The 15,179-nt window shown below is 40.9% G+C and overlaps 2 protein-coding genes across 4 annotated transcripts in view; both read left to right on the forward strand.

Annotated features, from left to right (window-relative positions):
• Positions 1 to 40: 40 nt before the first annotated feature.
• tmem230b (transmembrane protein 230b) lies at positions 41 to 1,495 on the forward strand. The gene is made up of 3 exons (XM_054773839.1): positions 41 to 310; positions 888 to 1,010; positions 1,116 to 1,495. The coding sequence occupies exons 1-3, from the start codon at positions 215 to 217 to the stop codon at positions 1,254 to 1,256; spliced, it is 360 nt and encodes a 119-aa protein (XP_054629814.1). The 5' UTR covers positions 41 to 214; the 3' UTR covers positions 1,257 to 1,495.
• Positions 1,496 to 2,965: 1,470 nt separating this feature from the next.
• Positions 2,966 to 15,179, forward strand: part of igsf9b (immunoglobulin superfamily, member 9b) — a 30,959-nt gene continuing 18,745 nt past the window's right edge. For all 3 annotated transcript variants that reach the window (XM_054772914.1, XM_054772917.1, XM_054772915.1), the window contains exons 1-3: positions 2,966 to 3,574; positions 12,047 to 12,142; positions 13,771 to 13,977. In XM_054772914.1, coding sequence (XP_054628889.1) covers positions 12,082 to 12,142; positions 13,771 to 13,977 — 268 coding nt within the window. In that variant the 5' untranslated portion in view covers positions 2,966 to 3,574; positions 12,047 to 12,081. The remainder of the gene's footprint in view (positions 3,575 to 12,046; positions 12,143 to 13,770; positions 13,978 to 15,179) is intronic.

The following is a 15,179-nucleotide window of genomic DNA, read 5'->3' on the forward strand; positions in this document are numbered from 1 at the left end:
AAATAATTTAAGACAGCAGTCTGCGCATGCGTAAGGAAAACACGGAAGCGCCGTGTTCGGAAGAACGAAGTCGAACTCTGTAATCTCTCATCTGAACGTGTTTAGCTGTGTGCTTTGTTTTTAATTACAATTCGTGACTACTCCGAATTATGTTGTCAATGTTGTAGTATCTGACGCCATTTAAATAAGCTGTCAACAAACCTCTTCACGAAAGATGCCAGCTCGTAGCTTTGTGTCCAACGGGATTCCTGCTAGTAAAGTGAAGTACTCCAGGTTGTCCACTCATGACGACGGCTATATTGATTTACAGGTAAAAGGCTTGCAGAAGTTTATAATTTGCTTGTATTTATCACGGCATAATGACTGTATACACTGGCATGAAATCCTTTCTTTCATGCTGTCAAGTTTGTTTGAATTGACGCGTTTCGTGTTAAAAATCACTGCTATTTATTGTTTGATTTTAGATACCATTAAGAAGAGAAGGATAATGTCGGAATATTGGTCACTGATCAATACCTCAGCGTTTGCATTTTCAAGTAGGTCAGGAAATTCTAGCTGTTATTTTTAAATTATTTCTTCCATCTAGCGGCTCGTTTTAGAACTGCATTGTGGACATCTTTGACATGTTGACTGGCCACATTGGGATACATCTACACAATCTAACGAGAAACGCTATCAAATATTCTAATTTTACAAAGGTAGTTTTGATTGACATTGTCACAGACGCATCATTTAGACGCATTCAATTTCAAAATAACCATCCCCTCATTAAGCATATTTGAACTACCGTAATCCAATATTATCAGGATGTCCTGAGACAAGCAGTTGAGTGTGAGTGGAAAAAGTAGCCGTACAATGTCTTCATTCCGTGTTCTCCTTGTTTCCAGTTCAAAAGAAGCCCACCCAAAGTCCCATACAAAGCCATAGCACTCGCCGCAGTCCTGTTCTTGATCGGCTCTCTGTTAATCATCATTGGTGCTCTTCTGTTGGCTGGATACTTTGGATTCACTGTGAGTAAAAGAATTGTCACAGTGTGCCCCATGATAATATTACAGATGTTATATTGTATATTGTTGCATTGACTTCTTCTTGAAATGTTTCCCTCTGTCTTTCAGCACTCGGATCGTACCATTCCCGTCCTGATTATAGGGATCCTTGTTTTTCTTCCTGGAATTTACCACCTGCGAATAGCTTACTATGCATCGAAAGGATATCCGGGATACTCATATGATGATATCCCAAACTTTGATGACTAAAATGCATGATGCTTTCTTTGAGGGCATCTTGAAGCGTGATGAAATCCTCAGTTTTCTGACATGAATCCCTCTTTTACAGATACAGCTTTTTCTTTTCTTTTCTTTTTTTTTTTATTTTTATCACAGTACTCATATTGTACCCTTGCTGGTATGAAACAAACGTAAATATTGCCTGATTTGTGTATTTATGTTGGTACCTAGTAAATTCAGACAGCTACAATTTTAGATGTATGATTATTTATTAATCCACCACTCCATCCATCCATTTTCTATACTGCTTGTCTCATTAGGGTCACTGGTGAGCTGGTGCCTACCCTAGGTGACTGGTCGCCAGACAATTGCACATGATTCTTTATTCATTGACATTATATGGACTACCTTAGTATTACTTAATACCATCCATCCATTTTCTATACCGCTTCTCCTCATTAGGGTCGTGGGGGTATGCTGGAGCCCAGCTGACTTCGGGAGACAGGCTAGGTACACCCTGGACTGGTCGCCAGCCAATTGCAGGGCACATATAGACAAACAACCATTCACACTCACATTCATACCTATGGACAATTTAGAGTCTCCAATTAACCTAACATGCATGTTTTTGGATGTGGGAGGAAACCGGAGTACCCGGAGAAAACCCACGCACACACAGGGAGAACATGCAAACTCCACACAGAAATGCCCAATGGGTAATCGAACCCAGGTCTTCCCGATTCCCAGACTGTTACTGTGTTGGCCTACATGCTAACCGTGCGGCCCTATTACTTAATACATTTTGTGGAATTAATTTCTTCATTGTAACTGTGAAGGCAGAAGGGTGTGGAGCCTTTGTCCAGTGGAATTACTGCCCCCTAGTGGTCAGGCGGAGTACTACACACCAGTCTTGTTTGGCGTGGAGGGCAACATGTCAAAGAAAAAGTACAGTAATTTGCCCCCATTTGACTAAACAACTTAACAATTAAGTCATATAGAGAGGACTAAAAAAAGTTATTTGACATGCAATTAATCTTGGGTTGAACTGAGAAGACATAAGTGCTAGAAAAGTGGCGTACATTAGAAACCTGTTACGTTCGAGCCAAGTAGTGATTAACGATGGAAACCTCAATTATTAGGGAGTGTGAATATTTAAGACTGTCTGCTTAAATTAATATTTAATTAATGTGGGTGGTTGTAAGACTAACATTTCGTAAAAGTTCAGCCATGGAAATCAGTGCCACGGTACACAGTTAACGTTTTAAATTGGTCCACTGTGCAATTTTGTTTAAATTTTCACGCAGATGTTGAGCAATTTTGGACTTTATTAATTAAGAGCGATGTTTCCTTGCGTTAAATTTAAAATGTTTACTGTATTAAATACTAGGTTGCTTTCCTCTTAACAGCTAGTTAGGTGCTTATAGGCGCGGTGTGTATGTGTAGGAGCAGTAGATTTGTAAAATAACACACGAACTAAAGCGGATCACTTGAATTTGTCGCCCACTTTTGTTATTTTCTTGCACTGATTGCAGACTGGGTCTTTCCCACCAAACGGCGCTTTTGTTTGAGGCGCCCAAACGGTGCCGCATCAAGCTCACTTTGAATGTCGGCCAGGGAACGGAAGCATTTTCATCCCTTTGACATAAAAGCATTCAAGTCGAGGTACAGTGTGACTCTTAAACATACGTACATACTAAATACCGTCGTTATTACGGTCTTCATATTATATAGAAAAACATGAAAATAAATGAATTGTATCATAGCAAATACCACAAATATATATAGTATATTATTACGGCCAAAGCAGTATTTTGAAATTTCCAAGCGGAAGTGGTATAAACGAAATTGGTATGACTGAAGTGGGAGCAGGAGGAGGGACGCATGCTAATGTGAGAAGGCACTCAAGTATCAACATCAAGCATTGACCAAACGTGCTGCGTGCTTTTTCTCCGTTCAAACATGCAGCTATTTGCAGGCAAGGTGCACCGTGTCGTGATTTTTTTCTTATCAGAAATCGTATTTGTAGGGATTCACTCATGGTTTAAGCTACTTTGACCAAGTTTGAATGAAGGAAAATGCGGAAATAGACTGGCGTGAAGTTTAAATGGACTTTAAAAGGACCAGGACAAGACTAATGGTGGTGAATTTTTGAATTTCTGAATTTGAAAGGATGCTTTGATTTTTTTTTTTTTTTGCTTGAAAATGTGACTTTTTTTTAAACTAGTTCTAATTGTAAAGGTTTTCAAAGTTATTTCACAAAAATCTTAAACTGAATCAACAAGATGAGAACATCCATGGATTGAAACATTCAACTTTTAAGCTTCAAGTGCAAAAGTGCCTCAAGCAAGGTAAGGAAACATATAAGCAGAAGTCAGGATCTTCTGCAGACATAATACATTATTATTATTATCATTATTATTATTGCAAAACAACTCAACTTCCGTTAATATTTCATAGGTAAGGAGCACCGTATCTACTGTATATTTCATATTACACGTTGTTGCAATTTAAACTGCAGTTCCAGCATTCTTGTTTCCATCGCGTTTTATCACGTTTATGCCGTATTTTTGTATTTTTTTCATGGGCAGACATAAATGTCATAATAATGAGAATTATTTTAGATATTAGATCTTACAGCATCTTTGTTTATGTTTACTCATTTACTCATATGATCTACTTGTAATCTCCACGTGTTTCATGTTGTAATACCAGTGTAGTAGTTGAATACTTTGTCGTCACCATCTCCATAGAAATAGTTAGAAATAAGATTGAAATGTATATATATGTTGCTGTTATTGCTCCATCTTTTCCGCTTGACTGCATCAGACAAAAGATGGGCCTGTTTTGATTTACGGCAGGTCTGTCTGGGTGGTGGCATGAAGCACTGAGCTGCACAATAGACTGTAGGGGTGAAGATACAAGGGGCTTGTTGCTTGCTGTCCTTTTCACACGGACGGTGTAGTTGGTGTGCCTGCTGCAGCACAGGGTGTCAAGTGCCGTTCTGCTTTTATATTTAATATTTAATACACAGATATTTTTTCCCTGTTTGCTTTTGTCCAGCTTGTGAGTGTGTGACAGTGGTAGAGGCTCCCATCACTCCGGATGCCTGTAATCCTTTGTGTTCTACCAGAGGGTTTTATGGGGGATGCTGTCTGACATAGTTGAGCTCTGACATACTGATTGAACACCAACATTCAGAAGCCACATATTTTTAATGTCCCTCAGGTTTGTGCTTTTTGTGATGAGTGAACAGCAGCAAAAGGAGGAATACACATGAAGTCATGCCCATATGTTCTTTATATATTGTAGTTTGTACAGTGCCTCATATGTTTAAAATCAGCTAAAGAGCAGTTTAGTCATGTCTGCTGCTCAGAAATGTGTTATCTCTAGCTTTTGCCCCTAAGTTCTCATTATCGTCTCTGTAAAGTAGCTTAATGGGCCTGAGCTGACCCCAGGGGTTTGGGAGCAGGTGGGGACAAGGAGTTACAATGAGTGGAAGTCTGTACTCTCTTCTAACTGCTCGACTTACAGAAAAGCCACAAAATAGGATGGTAAAACACCAAGCAGCCTATTTGTGTATTTTTTTAATAGTAGGCTCAATTGCTATGAGTGAACTTAATATTAAAAATATTCAATAATTTCTCATTAGCCCCAATTGATCGACCCTCAGGGTTCATGTATGAGACGAGCAGAAATCGCTATGTTAATCCATAAACAGCAGGCTTTCCTGCTCACGAGACCAGGACTCTATGTGCGTTCATTTCCTTTCGTTCAACAAAAAAATCAATGCAGTTATTTAAGTGGGTTTCTGTGCCAGGCAACAGAACCCATGAATTGATTGGTGTGTATGCTGGTCCAACCAGTCATGTTTTGATTGATTGTTTACAGTCAAAGAATGAATACACCAATTGTGAACTCAAAATTTACATTTTACTTGTCATTATTTTAACTTTTTGATGATAAAATGGTGAAGGACGATGGCACAAGCTTGTGACTCACAAGTTGCACACATTATGTTTTGTATAATTAGAGTTGGTTCCGCAAGGGTCAAGGCACTTTTGCAGTGCCAGGGACAAAAAGACTGGGATGACAGGTTTTATATTCTGTTATGGTGGAGGAGCATGGCATCCACTGGCGAGGTTTAATCATCTAGTTTACCTTGAGTATGACTATTATGGATCAGTCAAACCTCGGTTTTTGTACGCCCCAGTTTTTGTATGCTTCAGTTTTCATCAAAAATGTTTGCCAAAATGTTGTACACTGTCTTGGATTTTGTACGCATAACTAACTAGTCCGTTTGCTCTGTACAATATTGTTCCACAAAACTGAATGCCCAAACAAAGCACCCTACGCATTGGTGACTCACTATCCATGCTTTTTTTTTGAGTGCAACTGCTAAATAACCCACCATGGGGCCAAAGGAAGTTGCGAGTACCAGCAGTTTGATAAAAAAGATGAGAAACACCATTGAATTCTGTCTCACCAAGATACACGGGAAGTCTGCATCAACAATAAGTTCCATCTATTTGTCATTCAGAATTTGCATTTTGCACATTTGAATCTTACTGAGGTTTTAAGTAGAGCTACAATATGCAAAAACAAGAAAGGGGAGTGAGACAAAATGTGCTTCGAAAAACAACAGTTCAACTGAAATAGGTTGTTTATCAACTGATGAAAAGTTTAAGACCATCGCTCAAAAAATAAAAATAAAAAAACCTCCAAACAAGAACAAAAAATGTTCTCAGTAATGAGTAGCTCCATCGTTCTTGTAGCCGCCGTTTGACGACCCTGCACCACCTGAAGCTCCAGTGTTCCACTGAATGAAAAAGCACCCCAGAACATGATGGACCCCCTCCACTGTGCCGGGTAGAAAACATCTCAGGTGGGATCTCCTTGTCATGCTAGTAACATTGGAAGCCATCTGGACCGTCAAGGTTACATTTTTTCTCATCAGAGAATAAAACTTTTTTTCCACCTTTCAATGTCCCATGTTTGATGCTCCCTGGCAAAGTCTAAACGGGCAGTTTTGTGGCGTTGAAGGAGACTAGGTCTTTGAATTCATTTTTCCCGCAGATGCCGTCTGATGGTTATTGCGCTGCAGTCGGCACCAGTAAGGGCCTTCATGTGGGTGGAAGACCACCCTGTGTCTTGATGGACAGCCAATTGGATCCTCCGACTCAGCGCAGGTGTGATTTTTTTGGGTCTACCGCTTGAATGTTTTGTTCCATAATCCTCAGGATCTTTCAAAAAACGTAGAATGACTGTCTTACTGCTGCCAACCTCAGCAGCAATGGCACGCTGCGAGAGGCCTTGCTTATGCAGCTCGACAATCCCACCACGTTCAAAAAGAGAAAGCTTCTTAGCTTTAGCCATCAGGAGGACATGACAGTGTGAATGCCTGACAGAAAATGACAATTTTGAGCAGATTTTGGCTTTTATAGCTTGTGGTCTTAAGCTTTTGATCAGGTGATAAACAACCTATTTCAGTTTAATTGTTGTTTTCAAGAAATTACAATGCAGCAATGCAGCTGTAGTCAAAGCAACATATTAAAAAGCTTTCAGCAATAGGCACATTTTCCAATTCATCGTGAAATAGTAGTTTAACAAACAAACTTGGAGAAAACACATTTCTACAGTGGATTTCATGACACGAAGCGTAGCCATGAAACAATTTACAATACTCGTCTAAAATGACTGTCAGGCTCATCCCTAAAAAATAACTTTATGTTCTCGATAAAGACATTCCTATGAGTGCCACTAAATTGAGCAGTTATTTCACCCCATAGTAGTAATTTGGCAGCAGTGGGCTTCGAACCCACGCCCCCGAAGAGACTGGAGCCTTAATCCAGCACATTAGACTGCTCAGCCATGCTACCCTGACATAATTTTCATATTCCCCTAAATCAGATATTTTTAATTCTGTGCATGGCATTTCAGTGTACATTTCCTTGCTTTAGGTTGGAAATTGTTGCGGAATTCAGCCCTTCTGGCTTACAGTATAGAATAAAATAATTTAGGAAAGTCCGCAATGTACCTCTACTTCTTTTATAGACTCACAGCTGAGTTACTTAAAGGGGTAGTTCGGATTTTTTGACATGAAGTTGAATGACATTCCCATCAGCAGTGCAGTACATCAACAGTGACTTACTCCCCCACGTGGTCCCGCAAGTCCAGTTCTGGTCAGATTTCCGTGACGAGGAATGTAGTTGCGCTTAGTTGCTGTGGCTATTTAAGTAAAGAGTTTGGCTTCTCAAAATAATATGCGTTCAAAAGACTAATAGATTTGCGTCATAAAAATGTCTCCTCAAAAAAAAATCAGACCTCACAAATCGCTCAGCGTTATATTTGTCTCCCGCCGTATCCCTACACACTCACCTCTCCATTCTTGTGTATGTAATGAAGACACTTCTTTAGTCATGCATCTTTGTCCCGCTGTGGAACACAGACGTAAACAAGATGGCCGCGGCGCTCCGTCAAGGAAAAAGATGCGAACATCTTCACATAAACAAGAATGAAGAGGCGACAGTGCGCAGGGATACAGCAGGAGACAAAACAGTATAACGGCAAGCGATATGTGAGGTCTGATTTTTTTCGAGGAGGCGTTTTTTAACCTTTGAACCAATATTGTTTTGAAATGCCAAACTCTTTACTTAAGTGGCCCCAGCAACTAAGTGGAACTACGTTCCTCGTCACGGAAATCCGACCAGAACTGGACTCAACGGACCAAGTGGGTGAGGGGGTAAGTCGCTGTTGATGTACTACACTGCTGATGGGGATGTCATACAACTTCATGTAAAAAAATGCAAACTATCCCTTTAAGGTATTTTACCAAAGCAGGAGGGTAGGCACTGTGCGTTGTCGATACTTCTTTCTTTTACATCTTTTATTCACCTGTGAAAGTGTTTATTGAAATGACACTTGCATTTCCCCCTCCAGGCTGGTTTACACTAAGACTGCAGTCTCTGTCAGGATTAACAAGGATTAACAACAGAGTAACGCTGCTGCTTAACAGGCCAGTATCTGTCACTAATATCAATCATGGCTCTGCCTTGGGCACACACATAACATGGGAAGTACAGACAATGCAATGTGTCACATACAGTATTAGGCCTAAGACAAGTTTAGAGCCATGACAACTCCACAAGTTACCCAGTACTTCGTCTAACATAACCTTTTGCATTATTAATGAGTTTATTCAAGTGTGCAGTAATACATATGGAGGGACACCACACCAGCTGCTGTGACTGCCAGAATCACTGCACTGTCACACTTGATATGAACACAAATAAGGTCATTTTTATCCATCCTTTATTTGTAATGAGATTACACTTTGCTGGAGAGTGTCTGATGCACTCTGATGTGTATGGTTTGAGTTTGTTTCTTTGAGTTTGGTAGCAAGGCTGAAATAACCAAGCGTTAGACTTGAGAAAACAAGCATCTGCAGATATAGAGCATGCCACAATATTCAGGATTGCCATAAATATACACAGTAGTCACTAGCTTTCATAGAATCTTAGATTGGATTAGATAGTAAGCACAATAAAACATAAGTGTTTCGTGACTGATCGTGTAGTGGTACCAGGGACGTAGCACCAATTCTGGGCCCCCCCACACATAAGCCTCCCACATCTTCCTAAAACCACACACACACACTCAGTATGTCTACATGCACTAAAATGAATTATTGCATGAATTTGGTTGAAACTAGCTTTTTAATACAACTACTACTATTTCACACTTTGACAGTTCATGAACACACCACAGTTGTGTGCTATGAGATGCAAAAGTGACACTTATACATAGCTTTCCCCTACGCTGCTACAAATAGACATACATTTTTCCCTTTCTTTATCACCTTCCTACATGTGTGTGAATGCATAAAGGTGAGCTTTGATGATGCTATGATGTCTGTGTCTGTGTTGAGTGCGTTTGCTGGCTGCACTTACCGATCGCCCCTACCAGGTGGAATGAATCATTTTGCATTTTTGCAAGGTGAGTTTAGGTAGACTCAGACAATGCGTTAATTTGATTAAAGCAACTTCATTATTAGACTTTCGCAGCAAAATGTATTTGATCAGTTATCATCAGATCACACATCAACAGTGATGACATTTTTTTTTGTTCCCGAAAGGAGAAAATCTTCAAAACTTTACAAAAAGCCCCGTGAGATGGTGGGGTGGGGAGCTTGCTTGGGGCACTGGTGCAACATACTCACGTTTCCCACACTTCCCACACCTCCCTGAGTGGTACAATTGCCTTACTTACGTGCTGGCAACATGGGTTCACTTCCCACTCACTGTGTGAATGTAAGTGTGATTGGCTGTTTGTCAGCATGTGCCCTGTGTTTGACTGGTGATCTGTCCAGGTTGGATACTTTTGCTCGTAATTAACTTGGTTAGGTTTCAACTCCCCGCAACCCTCAAAACGGATGGATATTTTGTGACTTAATGAGCAAGTGATGGATGACCACAGAGCCAGATGTCCTTGATGTGTCTCACCATTTATCTCTAATTCGATTAGACTATTAACACTCAGAGCAGCAGGGTAGGATTACTCGAGGTGCCACAAATGTACCATCCAGAAGGCTAAGTCATGACTAGGTCCAAAGCAATTTGTGTCAGTGAAATCCAGTGGAACATGGGAGTACATTCAGCACGTGCTGCAGACACCCAGCAAGTGTATTAGCTGTTGAGCTATGGGACTTCTTTGGGATTTATTTACATTGAGTTTTGGACTTTTGGTGGCCCTGTGAATGCTTTTCACATTTGCTAGCTTTAAATTAGAAACATATCAAGCTGACTGATGTAAAGGTTTGGCCCCTTTTCAAACCCACCTCTGTAAGTAAGTCATTTAAGTAGCCCCCTGTTCAACTGTGCGGGGAAATAACCTGCTTGTCTTCTTCCTCCTTTTGCACGTGCAGACAGAGCCTGCAGGGCCTACCTTTCTGTTCCCACACTACCTTATGTGGTGACCTGAAGGCGAGACATGTAACGTCTCACTATGTGGTTGTTGAAGGCCTTTTTTTCCCCACAGTTTGTTTGTTGTTTATTAATACATTTGTGTGGTTGGATGATTAATATTATACTGTATACATACTGCAATGATGTTCTGTTGTTTTGCTTGTCCAAAAAGGCATATCAATTAGCTGACTTATTTTATTCCATTATTATTATTATCATCCCCTTTTTAGCCCCCGGTGGTGCAAAAGTAGACACTTCTGACTATCATGACAGAGGGCATGGATTTGATTCCCGAATAGGAAGGAAGTGTTTCTTGCTTGAAGTATCCGCTGCGTGGCACTTACAATTGTACAGAAGTACTGCCGTGTTCTGCCGGTTTGATGCTAGTCCAAAAGCTGCAGAAACCCCTCCATAATGCAGCTCGACAGACCCAAGAAGGCAGGGTTTGGACACAGTACACCCTCGCCTGGCAAAGACTTGCCTTCCTGGCAAAACCAAGACAGTCTCGCTGCAGGGGCCATCTGTGGAACGTAGTCCATTGCAGAAATAAAATAACCAAAACCCAACAAAAGTAAAAAAAATAGAGCAAAAAGGCATAATGTAACTAGAAAAGGGTAACATGTCGATACTAATAACTCATAAAAACACAAAGAATTTACATGAATTGCCCGTGAGAAAATACGTCATAAACGGCAATTCCGCAACTTTACAGAGTGAAAGATGATATATTAAAGGAAATATTGCATTACAGTACTATTTTTTTGTATTATTATATAATATATTTAATAACATCTAAAGGATTATTCCTTATTATTATATATTATCATATAATGGTGGTTTATATTTGTGTATGTAGACAATGTAAGTTTGTTTGTCCAGACATATTTTTCATTGTACTTATCTTAAAATTAATGTTAAAATCTCGTCTTGTCCCGTTCTCATGGGCCCAATCTCGTCTATCGTCTTGTCTTGTGAGTTGGGTGTCTCGTGAAATCCCTACTTGTTTTACGGCAAAAATTGCTTCTAACACAACAGGGTGGGAGAAGCGAGTTTCCGGTGTCAAATGTCATACTCTGGCATTGTGGAATAACCTTACATGCAGGCGGCATCCTACTTCTGTTACGGCCCAGATACTAACTCAAGTGGCAGAACATTTTTGTGGCACTGTTCTGTTTGGTGACACAGAAGAAAGGCAGAAAAAAGGCAGCCAGCCAGTAGGGGCTGTGGACAGATCTTACTCATGTTACAGTCAAGTGCAAGGGGGGTTCGCTGCATCCATAAGCTGTTCTGTTTCGGCCAATTTCTTCAAGCTGAAACATTGCCACTCAGTATATATCATACGTCTAGTGTACCTGCTTTAAAAGACTAATGTGATAAGAATGTATTAAGCGTTACTTAATGGACTGACTTGAGGGTCGGTAGGGAACTCCCTCTTTGTGTTTGAAAAGCAACTTGAACGCCTGCCCCAAATCCAATTTGATGCAGGGGGCCTTAAGAGTGGCTGCACCTCCTCTTGATGATCTCTTGTCTCTTAAGTAGGTTAATAATTTGTTCAATTCTTGCTTGTTATACACATTAGCAAATGAAAACAGTTGGGCAATGTTGCTATGCTCGCATGTATACTGTATTTTTTTCCCATGTATTTGGAACTGTTTTCCAAGTCTTCTCAACATTTGAAATCATGTGCAAATTGGCCTATGTTGCGTCCATTTGGATGGATTAAAAGACTCTTGCAAATTCCAAAAATCCCACTATCGTATGTACTGTATATTACCAAAACTGATGTATCTATTTCTAACGCTCATGCTAAAAATAACGTATTTACCATCATCCAACGAAATCCAACGATTTTTCTTTCAGGTCGGGAGATGTGTGAAGGAGTGTGACGGACGGCCATGGGTCTGGAGAGACGGTGGCTTCAGGCTGTCACCACTGCTTTAGCCATCTGTCTGCTAAGTGAGTATACTAATGCAATATGGTTTTAGGGCATATGTTTACGATGAGATTCAAATAGTTGTATGTATTTTGCTCTCCTCATTTCTCCTTGTCATTATTGATTGATTTACAAAGGATAGTACAATGTTCATTTGTAAGACATATACGACAAAAGTACTAGATTCGATTATCTACTACAGTATATGATAAATAAAGAAGGAAGGATTATAATGACAGAATAATTTTATAACAGATTAAATATATTTTTAAAGAAGTATTATTTAAAAAGAAGCAGATGTTTTAATGCAGGTGTCTAAATTTCTTCCACCAAGCGTCACATACAGAAAAATTGAAGGATGCGGTGTCCACTTTCATACATTTTGTGCATCAAAGATGCTAAAACCAATCCAATGTAGGTGAAAATGTACTAAGCAATAAACATGGGAGGTCGTGTTTAATTTTGCTTTTAGAATATGCCGTGGGTCAATAAAATAAAATGAACTGATGGCTGCAAATGGCCCCCAGGCCGGACTTTGAGCACACCTGTTTTAGTGTAATACTAATAAAAATTTGGGGGATTTAGGAATGGTGCATGACAAAGCAAATCTCTCTGTGTTTTTTTGCACTGGGTTAAAAGGCCAATGTTTCTTCCATTGGTCGGTCAACGTTGCTTCATTGCTCTTCCATTTCGCCTGCCATGTCAAAGCATTGTTTAACAGTTGGCACACATGTTGTTCAACTATCTACACACAGTGTAAGCAGCAGGATGATGGGAGCTCTGGCAGAGCTCCCATTGTAAAGTGAAGAGGAAGGGTTATCGCACAGCAATTTGCTTGTGTGACAGAGAATGAAGGCCAAAATCCAACTTAAATAACATCTCTGGTGTGTGGAATTAGATCAATCTGGGATTTATGCTGCACCCGACCGCAGGCACGCTTCTTTGAGTGCATGCGTGTGTGTAAGGGGGGGCGTGTGGGGGGATTGATTTGTGCTGGTCTGCAAGCCATGTGTGTACCCCAGGGGGTGGTGGTAGCTCGGTTGGAGAGAGCGTAGAGAGGCCTGCTGCCCTTCATCAGAGTATCACCCCGCCTCCCAAACCCCACCCCCTTGTGAGATTAAAGCACTGACCAGGCCAGATGAGCAGCAGCGCAAACACTGGCAGCCAGTAGCCCACACGCCCATGTGAGCACATGGCAGGAAACCGGAGTATGTTAAAGAGAGGAGAGGCTACTCCAGGTGTCACTAATGGGATTGCAGTGTGTTTGCAGGCTTTGCCGCCATACGATCTTGTCACCAAATGGCACATTGTTGTTTTACATGCCCTCTCTACATGCCCCTGGTTGTTCACAGGGGTCACTCTGGGGAAGTGTTGTCATTCAAGGGTTCATCCAAGCTCCACTTCAACCTTTATGTTTTGACCTCTCCTTTTGCTTATCTCCTTCTCTCACACCAAATGTATTGATGCACATTTAAATAACGAGCTCATACCAAAATAAATTGTACAAAGGTTAAACCAGCTTCTCTGTAGGTCATCACGGTGTTTAAATGGGTCACAGACTTTAGTCTCTCAATGATCCTGAGTTGTGTGTTTTGTTGTTATTATTCCAGAACAAGTGCTTTATCTTGGTGTCATGCTCTTATGTTTACAGGTGTGTCTCAAGGTTTCTCATCAGTGGTTCGTGGCAGAGAGGGGAGCTCTGCAGAGTTGGGTTGCAATCTCACTCCTAAATTTAATGACGCCACCAGCCCTAACCTCTTCCCACTGCATGTGGTGGAGTGGGTGCGGCTCGGTTACAACGTTCCAATCCTCATCAAATTTGGAGTGTATGCGCCTAGAGTTCATCCCAACTACAAGGGTAAGAACCATTCTGTAGTAATACTGATTTATTTGAATAAATGTTAAGTGACATTAGCTTTTCAAACCTTTGGCATTTCTTGGGAGAAAATTGTGCTTTTTTTTGTCAGATTCTGCCCTGAGTGGTAAGAAATCTGCATGACAGGTGAAAGTATGACAACTTGAAGATTGGGAATTTAGATTAAACAACAGTCCAAAGATATCACACAATCACACTACAGTCTGCCATAATATACTCAGCCTATTGGAAAAGGGGCGAGAACGTTTTAATGGAGGCAGCTAAAGGAGGTGGGGCAGCTCTGCAAGGATCGAGGGGGAGGGTACGTGAAGCACTGTGCATGGTGGGATTAAGTGCAGGTGGGGGCTTGGTGGTCTGATGACAGTGTTTTTTTATTAGTATGCCCAGGGGTGACCCAGTAAGAGATCGTGAGGAAGGATGAAGCACGGGGAATAATGGGAGTTTTCTTGCTGGAGCCCTATAATCCTGTCATTGTCTACTATTGAACAAAAGACAAAGAGGGGTATCACAACCTCCCTTTGCTTTGCAAAAACCAACAGAAACACTAGGACACCCAAAATCCCATACTGTCCCAGATACTGCAGGTTGTTGAAAAGTGTAGGGACCCTCACGTACATGTGCACTACATTTGTTGTATTAGAACTTTTAAAACCCGCTCCAGTTAAGAATAAAAGCCTGTGCTGTATCGTGACATGCACCTCTGAGGGATTTAATAACACTACATTGATTGTTTGCAGGGACAGCTACAAACAGACTGCTTCCACTGAGCAATTGGGCTACATGTGTATGGCATGTTAGGCCATTAACTATGCCATTGTTTCTGAGCAGTCATCTGATGGACATCCAGCCCCAATAGAGTAAATAACCTTGCAGAGTTGCTGCTCTCAGTATGCAACACTGTTTGGGATGTCCCAGTATTTTGGCATATCCATCCCATGTGTGTTGCTGTCTGGTGTGATTTGCCCCGTCTGCTTCAGATCCTCCCGTCTCCCCTCCCACTGGGGGCAGATGGCAGCATGTGAAGCGTGTCAGCGTTGCTGGTCTAATGTATCTTACCCTGAAATTACAGTGTTGGTGGATTTTAGATCTAAGACTGTTGAGGTGGTGACAGTTTCCAGATCTTCCAGATCTTTGTCCCTGCATGTCTGAGATCAGAAATGCAAGCCAGCATGTTCCTTAAAAAT

This window comes from Dunckerocampus dactyliophorus, chromosome 4 (genome assembly GCF_027744805.1).
Source record: "Dunckerocampus dactyliophorus isolate RoL2022-P2 chromosome 4, RoL_Ddac_1.1, whole genome shotgun sequence".
NCBI lineage: Eukaryota > Metazoa > Chordata > Actinopteri > Syngnathiformes > Syngnathidae > Dunckerocampus > Dunckerocampus dactyliophorus.